Source organism: Simochromis diagramma, unplaced genomic scaffold, assembly GCF_900408965.1.
Source record: "Simochromis diagramma unplaced genomic scaffold, fSimDia1.1 OVJJ01000334.1, whole genome shotgun sequence".
Classification (NCBI taxonomy): Eukaryota; Metazoa; Chordata; class Actinopteri; order Cichliformes; family Cichlidae; genus Simochromis; species Simochromis diagramma.
The window spans coordinates 5973096-5981678 of NW_024386764.1; the positions used below are offsets into that span (position 1 = coordinate 5973096).

The following is an 8583-nucleotide window of genomic DNA, read 5'->3' on the forward strand; positions in this document are numbered from 1 at the left end:
TAGCCTGCTTCACTTTGTCAGACAGGTTCTGTTTAAGTTAGTTCTTAATTTAACAGGTCTGACAGAAATCAGGCCAGGATTAAAAACATTTTGTATTTTCTCCGGTTAAGAAGAAATGTGACAAATGTGACAAATATGCAAAAAACTAAGAGATTATGAAGGAGATAAATACTTTTTCACGAGATTAAAGGCCTAAAGTGGAGAAAACTTGGACAGGAGAAACTCCTCTGGGAATTAATTAATAATAAATTGAAGCTGTATTGGCACTACCAGAGGCCCCTCTGCACACGCCATTGCTGTTCTGCATTTTAAACGACTTATTTGAAAAGAAGGTTTGTAAATGATGACTAAAAGCAAAACTGCATCAGTTACATACACACATGAGCATGAGGCCACAATATTCGCACCAACACAGCTCTACGTGTTTGATGATAACTTGAGGCTTCTGCTTTCAGGGGTCACAACAGACTCTCTCTTCTGTAAAAGAAAGAATAAGTCATTGCTGGCTTTCAGCCAACAGGTCTGGCAGAATAGATAAGGGATGCACCCGCTGTTGACCAAAGTCTGAGGAGGTTTAAAAAAATGACTAAATTCTATATCTCAGTCTTATTAGATAATATTAAAAGTACCAATAATTTTTTTTGAGCAACTTTCAGCCTGGTAGACAACTGGCTAATGTTCTTTTCCTTCTATTAGCTCACCTGGAGGGGCATAAGGAGCTACTCCAAGTGAGTGTTTAGGCTACATACCAAATGGGTACACATTGAACACTTACTCCCATTTGATTCCCAGCTGGTTGAAACTTTAATGCATGTCACTCCTCTAATGTCTCTCCCTTATCAGACTGTCAGACTGCTAGGTTGGAGCAGTCTGACACTGCTCCAACCTAGATTTAAAAAAAAAAAAAAAACTTAACCAACAGCAGTCTGACTCTCAGCAGTTACAATCGAAGCAATGCGATGGACGCCTGAAAATAAAAGCAACAACCAGTTAAACATTACATGCGGTAAAGCTGAATAGCCAGTGAAGACACCATCCTTGTGTCAACATAACAATGTTTCAACATTTTGCCATTAGATTGGTGCTGTATGTGATGGTGCAATAGCCACTCCTCATTCTGGTCGTGTATCACAGAGCCAAAAAAAGATAGCATGTGGAGTAAGCGGGCGTTATTACAGTTGATCTCTGTAACCACTGCACCATCCTGTAGGTTTTTAGCAAATGCAAAGTCAGGCCGTGTTCTTACACATCTGAACCACAGTGGGGATATTGTGGTAGAAATCTCACTTCCTGTCTATGCACCTTTGATAGTTCAGCTGCTCTAACGCCGGAATTTCCCATCTTTGGGATAAAGTACTTTTCACTGCATTATCTTATCTTGTATTCAGGGGTCTCTTAATCTGTAGACACCTCAATACTAAGGCTGAGATTATACCCACTTGGTGACAGCTGCGGACAGTACAGATAAGACATTTTTTGATACTCCACCCTCCAAGTCCTGCTTAAAGTCCACCTGAAGGATTCATGGCCAAACAAGCTCATGTGGTCACAAAATGCTGGAGGGAACACGGACATTCCAACCGATTATAAAATTTACAGCAGTGAGACCTCGTCATACCCACATACGTGGAAACTTTGATATACTAGATTCTGAAGAATCTGGTGAGTCACTTTACAAAGCAAAGAAAGAAAAAAAATCTAATTCCCAAAGAATGTACTCCTCATTGGCGAGTACAAAACTAGAACTCGACATCTCAGTGAGGTCAAATATCAGCTCTCTGACATTTGTGTATTGCACAACAGCACTTGCCAAAAAGCATTCAACTTCAGCATAGGGAACAACGTATGTGCCTCCTAACAGTATGAACTGCATTTACAAAGAATGACAGATATTGATGATTGAGCAGTGAACTTTAATAAGTTATTCTCAAAACATCTGGCTTCCCACCTTGCCAGGAGTGCTAGGGGGGAAAAAGAGAGAGAGAGAGAGAAAAGCAGTTACATTTATTAGATGCTGAGATGCCTCATTAGAGGCTGTGTGCACAAACATGAGGATCAGTTTTTATTTGATGGGTCATGATGAGTCTCTCCTCGTTAGTGAATGAAAAAATAAGTCAGGTCCTGTGGCACTGGAGAGACTGATAACGGTGAAGCTCTCGTCAGCAGAACTAATTTTTTTTCCCCCAAAGAAATTATTTAATTTTTCAATGGAAGTCCCCAGTGTGTATAGGCAGACAGTTTTCATTAGTGAACACGATTTCACTTTGTGTTGTAGGTGGAAAAACGCTGGTTGAGGGGGTTTTCTGGTGCTTTTGCCCATTCTTTCTTCAATTGCTGTTTCAGTTGTGACAATCTCATGTTGGGATTCTCCTGTTTTAGACGAGGCATGTTTTCTTGCTCGTAAGCAGCAAATGCCGCTTTCATCCTGCGCTCCGGGTGACGGTCCAGGTCCTCGGGCCCCACGCTGAAACACAGGAAGACACACTGAGTGATTGTGTATTGTTAACATTTGCACAAGTACAACAGGAAGCCTCACGCATAATCAGAGGTCAGAAGTAACGAATACGTTGTTACTGTACTTAAGTTGAATTTTCAGGTACCTGTACTTTCTACTCCTTAATTTTTTAAAACAGGCTCATTACTTTTGCTTTAAAGCATTTGAGGCGAGTTATTATTACACATCACTGAAGGCCTCGAAAAATCAAACCGATTTGAACCTAAACACATGAAAGGCAGTCGTGTTCGTTTTAGTGCAGTCAGCGTTAATCTGGTTAAAATGACGTTAACGCCATAACCGCATTAACGCAGCAAATCTCCGTTAGCGCGGATCGCCCCGTGCGTGGGGCTGCACGGCCCTAATGTGTTAACGAGCTAACTGCGCTGACACTGTGCAGCCCCACGCACGGGGCGATCCGCGCTAACGGAGATTTGCTGCGTTAATGCGGTTATGGCGTTAACGTCATTTTAGCCAGATTAACGCTGACAGCACTAGTTCGTTTATTAATCACCAAAGGATGTCACATAAAAAGAGACGAAAGAGGCAAAACTGTGTTCAGTAGTCCGGGGTTAAAGTGGGTTGTGTTTTTATTTCTTTTTTGCCACAACACCAGAGTGACTGCAGGTGTCCGTAAGTTGTGTCTAATATAACGACAGCATAAACAGAATACTGTCAGTGTAGAGGATGAGAATCAGTCAGGACAACTCATGAAACATCAGGTGTGTAGAAATTATTTTTCTATAAACAATTCCAGGGTTCCCCAACCTGCTGGATCTACTTTAACCTCTACCTGCTCTTCCTGTTTGAAGCAAAGTCACCCTCTACAATTTTTCCTCTTTTTCTCTCCTGATGTTCTACTTAACTGATTTGAGCGGAATACCTTTATTAGAACTAAAATTTAGACTAAAATTAAGTTTGTTTTCCTACATACTAATATCATTTTATTGTCACATTAATGCAGAACAAGGTTCAGTTAGCTTTGTATAAAAGTAGATGGTAGAAGCGTTCTTTAAGGAGCTACTTTTACCTTTTTTACTTTGAGTACATTTCGAAGCCTGTACTTTTTTAGTTTTACTTGAGTAAAGAAGTTTAACCGGTACTTCAACTTTTACTGGAGTATTTTTTAATACTAGTATCTGTACTTCTACTTAATTACAGAATATCTGTACTTTTCCCACCTCTGGACATAATTAATACCTGAGAACAGCGATGGCATCTTCTATTGTTCTGGCTTCCACGGTTCCTTCTTCAGGGATAACTCTGTTCACATTCTCCTCCAATGGAGTTTCCAGGTGGCTTTTCTCTGTGGGAAGAAATTTAAACATGGCACAATTACAAATCTAGATCATCTATGAATTTTATGACGATTTTATTACTCTACAAGCACATGCTTGTCTTCAAAAATGTGCTCAACCTTTCGGTTTGAGCTGGTCCTGCTCTTGCTGCTGCTGCTCATTGCGAAGCGTCTCCTCGATCTGTGCACGAGTCACTTTCCCACCAGATCCAGCGCCCTGCTGGGACCTGCCTTTCAGTCTAGCATTCTCCTCATCGAGAAGTCGCTGATTTTCCTTTTTCCTCTCAAGGAGTTCCAGCCTCTTTTTCTCCTTGTCATCCTGCAACATCAGAAAAAGTATCTGAGAGAAAAGACTCACTGCTCTTCTGTGCTTAAAGATTTGGTTATTTTGGTCACTACATGTATTAAGGCGCATGAGATTAGATCACAACCATACATGTGCTGTCTGTACAGAGCACAACGAGTTTGAAAAAGAAGTGACTAAATAAATCCCCGGACACATGTCTCTCCAGTCTAGTCAGTACATGTCTATGTATGACATGATGTGAAGCAGTGCAGAGTAATGCCTGATAATCTCTACTAAAGCAAACATAACACACAGCTTTTTTTTTTCTTTTCACATAGTAAGTCAAGTACCACTGCCTGAACACATGCAGATGCACTAACTGCTTTATATACACCCAATCAAGGCCTATTAACTAGATAATCTTTGACTACAACTGCTAGTTTCTTTTTACCAGCATAAAAAGGATTTGTTTGACAGTACTAACTGGATTGACCAATACTCAGAACAAATGGAAAAGCCAAAGAACTCCGTGAAGATCTAAGAAGGAGAGCTGTATATTAACACAAGTTGGAAAGTTCACTTGGAGACATTTCCAAACAACTACAGATTCCAGGATCACCGGTTTAAACAGCTGTACAAGTTGTGTACAAGTTATTCAGATTTGTCACTTCTTTATCAAAGTCTGGAAGAACACCCAAAGTGTCATCCTGGGATGACAGTAAATTGGTTTAGGATGTTCAGGAACAACTCAGAAACTAAGTCTGTAAACTGCTGAAGCGCCACAGTGTCACTGTCCACAGTGAAGCAAGTTTTATATCACCATGGACTGAGAAGGTATCAACAAAGAAAGAAGCCCAGGTAACAAAATCATCACCCTCAAATTTGACTGAAGCTGCCCACAAGGACAAGCCAAAGCCCTCTGGAGAAAAGTCAGCTGAGACAAAGATGGAATTATTTGGCCACAGTGACAAGAAGTGTGTTTGGACGAGTAAAGGTGAGGCTTTCAAACCGAAGAACATTGTAACAACTATCAATAATGGTGGTGGTAGCATAATGCTCTGGGGCTATTTTGTTGCTAGTGGTACTGGTACACTGCACAATGACTAAAAAGGAGGACTACCTTCAAATTCTTTAACTTCATGTCAAATCATCAGCTAGATGGTTCAAACTTGGACACAGTTGAGTCTTCCAAAAGCACAATGATCCTAAACACGCATCAATGCTGGTTTTGGAATTGGTAACGCAGGCTATCATTAAACACATTTTCAGTAAATATGTGAACTACAAATTTACTGAAAATTTGCAAAGTATGCTTGCAGGGTAGGGTGGTTGCCAGGAACCCATCAGATTTAAATGAAGTCTTGGTAGAGTCTTATTCTATCACTTTTCCAAGAAGAGTAATCAAATATCCAGCCAGAATTATGCCAGAAGGTAATGGATGGCTGCCAAAAGCATCTAGTCAAGGTGCTATGGGACAGTTAAACAAATACTGGTTGGGATCGGTTAGGTTGTCAGTGCTAAGCATTTCTTCTTCTTTCAGCTGCTCTATTTATTATTGTTCCTTTACATTGTCAGCACTAAAGATAGTATTTTATATTTATTTAGCCAGCTTTTGCTATGGTTCAACTTACTTATAATGAGATTGAAGATGAAATTGTACATCACACCTGGCTAAAGAAAGAGCTTACCTTCCTTTGCTCTTTTTTGAGTACATGCTTGTCAGTTTCCTGCCAGAGAGCATCTTCTTCTTGCTGCTTCTTGCGGGCGTCTGCCACCGCCTTAGCCTCAGCTTTTCGGGCTCTGGCCGTGGCCGCCTTGGAGTTCTCACCCTGGAATTTCTTTGGCATCCCAACAGCTGTTTTTCAACTGAGGGACAAGCCAAGACAAGAGGGCCAAGATAAGACTAAGAAACGTTTCAATACTGACGCACAATATTGAGCCAGACTTTTTATTTTGAATGCAACACAATAAAAAACACATTCTCGAGGCATTTATCAACGGATATATTGTTCATTTATAGAACGTTTGCATGACAGGCAATGCGCAGGAGCTCTTTCAGGACCTTAACATTTATCTTCAGCTGGATCGTAGGTTACATAACACACAGTTCGTGTAAATAGTTAACTTAATTAGCTATACTTTGGCCTGAAAACGGCAATGCATACTTTAATCTCCACAATCATTCAAATGGTTGCAGTCTGCCTGTCAGTACAGCTAGTTAGCATCAGCTAGCTGCAGTTGGCTTGAGGATGCGCCAGACTTGTTTGGCTATCAACTACATTCCCGTTTCCTCTGTTACTTAGCCAAATTTTAGCTGATATGACATTCCCAATGACATACGTTAAGTTAATTATAAACGTGGTTTCATACCAGTGATGAAAGAAGAACCAGGTCGTAGGTAGACGACAGTTTACTGTTATTTCGAAGCGGCATCCGCCACCTCCTCTCCGAGAACCAGCGCGCTCACTGATGACGTTACGCAGCACAATTATACTGTAAACAGCTAGGACTGTAGAAAATAGTGAACATGTGTTTTTGTTAATTCTTTGTTAAACTTCAAAATGATTAAACACACATTTCAGTATGGTCATGGGTATGGAAGCAAGTTTTTTTTTAATTATATAAATTGAAATTTCAAGATACTAATTTTGAGAAATAACCCAATTACTAGATTGTTAAAAATTATTTTATTTTATACATTCATTTGTTTTTTCCGGTGGCGGGAATATATGGAAGCTCGTTTCCACCACAATAAATAAATAACTACAGTTTGTAACTTAAAAATTCTTGTTATTATTTTTTTTAAAATCTAGTATGTTTACATTTTGAGAAGCTAACACGAAATTTACGATAACACCTGGAAATACTGAATTTATATGTATCCAAAAAAACAGCAAAAACCCAAAACAAAACAATCCCCCTCTGGCCCCTGCTGGTGGTCTCAATCCTTCAAGCTTGGGTCCTCTGGGAGCTTGAGGGTCCTACACAGTATCTTAGCTGTTCCTAGGACTGCACTCCTCTGGAAAGAGATCTCTGATGTTGTACCTGGGATCTGCTGGGGCCAGTCACATAGCTTGTTGGTCACTGCACCAAGTGCTCCGATTACCACTGGGATCACTGATGCCTTCACTTTCCACATCTTCTCAAGCTCAGCCCTTGGTAGTTTTCAAGCTTCTTGTGTTGTGCTTCTTCCTGATGTTGCTGTCACTCAGCATAGCAATCCATCTCCAATTGCTCCATTCCATAGTTGGTATCCATAGTTATGACTTGATGGCTGCTTTTGCTAGAGGCTTGAAGTTGGCCTCTAGTGTTTTTTGCCGCATTCCCAATGAGTTCCTGAGGAATGCTCTTAGAGTCCTGTTGATATTGTACGCTTCTAGGAATTCCATGATCCATGTGTGGGGCACTGAGTCATAGGTAGGCCTTCTTGTAGTTAATCCAGACAGTGCACAGTTGGGTCAGTCTGGTCTTGCAGTCTCAAGCGGCTGTTCTGTATCTGTCTGTTTTGCCCCTCTGGTATTACTGCCAGTTCCTTTCTGTGCCCTGCTCATGTATTGATCCACAAGCCTGTTCTTCTCAGCTGTTATGATGCCTGACAGGAGCTTCCATGTCATACTAAGGCAGGTTTTTTCCAGTAGTTGGATGAAACCGGCCTCTTCTAGGGATGCTCGAGGATCAGGACTGTCTGGCCTTCAGTTAGCCATTCCGGGTGTGTGTCATCTACTAGCAGCTGGTTTATTTGTGCAGCCACGTCTTAGACACCCCTTTCTTCAGCTCTGATAGTTGGTTAACTTCCCTCTGTGCTACCTTGATCTTGGCCTCTAGTCTCCTTCTCTATGGAGGATACTACTCTTTGTGGCTGTTCATCTTGTAGCCAAGCATCTCCATGATCACTGCAGCCATGGTGTAGATCAGCCAGTTGGCTAATACAGGTAAACCCAGTTTTATCATTTGACTGTGGCCATCTTAGCTTTGTCTTTAATGTCCAGGGTAAATGAGGTTTGTTTTTTAATCCACCTCACCACACTTTGCATCACTGTAGGTAATCAATGAACCTTACATACTTATATCAAGCACTGACTGCTGCAAATCTTCAGAATTGCAACAGTTTCTTTTTTTCTCCACCTTTCATTTATCCCCATATGTCTATTTTTTTGTCATATTTTGAGCACATAAACTAAAAAAAACCTAACAGATTCTTCACCACTAGTCAGTCATTTATTTAATGGCTACAGAGGTGTGAAAACTACTCAAATGTTGTGCCATATAAAGTATAACATTTCAAAATATGGTTGACTCCCTCAGAGAACAATAAAATGTCACAACACACAGAGGACATGTTAAAATAAAATATTTAATATTTTATTATGACAAATATTTTACTCAAATATCAAAGAACATGAACTATATTGACAATTAAGTTTCAAAAACAGCACGCTGTGAAACAATAATGCATATTTCTTGGACGGTCTAACTAGAGCTGGAATAAAAAATAGCTGGAGCTCA

At 40.4% G+C, this 8583-nt stretch overlaps 1 protein-coding gene across 1 annotated transcript; it reads right to left on the reverse strand.

Annotated features, from left to right (window-relative positions):
• Positions 1 to 1892: 1892 nt before the first annotated feature.
• ccdc124 (coiled-coil domain containing 124) lies at positions 1893 to 6555 on the reverse strand. The gene is made up of 5 exons (XM_040033017.1): positions 6448 to 6555; positions 5766 to 5943; positions 3912 to 4110; positions 3695 to 3800; positions 1893 to 2464 (listed from the first exon to the last, which is right to left on the reverse strand). The coding sequence occupies exons 2-5, from the start codon at positions 5922 to 5924 to the stop codon at positions 2260 to 2262; spliced, it is 669 nt and encodes a 222-aa protein (XP_039888951.1). The 5' UTR covers positions 5925 to 5943; positions 6448 to 6555; the 3' UTR covers positions 1893 to 2259.
• Between the last annotated feature and the right edge of the window lie 2028 nt (positions 6556 to 8583).

Coding starts and splice junctions, on each gene's coding strand:
- ccdc124 (XM_040033017.1), bottom strand. CDS start 5,924: ATGCCAAAGAAATTCCAGGGTGAGAACTCCAAGGCGGCCACGGCCAGA. Junction 3,801..3,911: donor GGACCAGCTCAAACCGAAAG/GTTGAGCACATT, acceptor TTCTTCCCACAG/AGAAAAGCCACCTGGAAACT. Junction 2,465..3,694: donor GATGCCATCGCTGTTCTCAG/GTATTAATTATG, acceptor CCTGTGTTTCAG/CGTGGGGCCCGAGGACCTGG.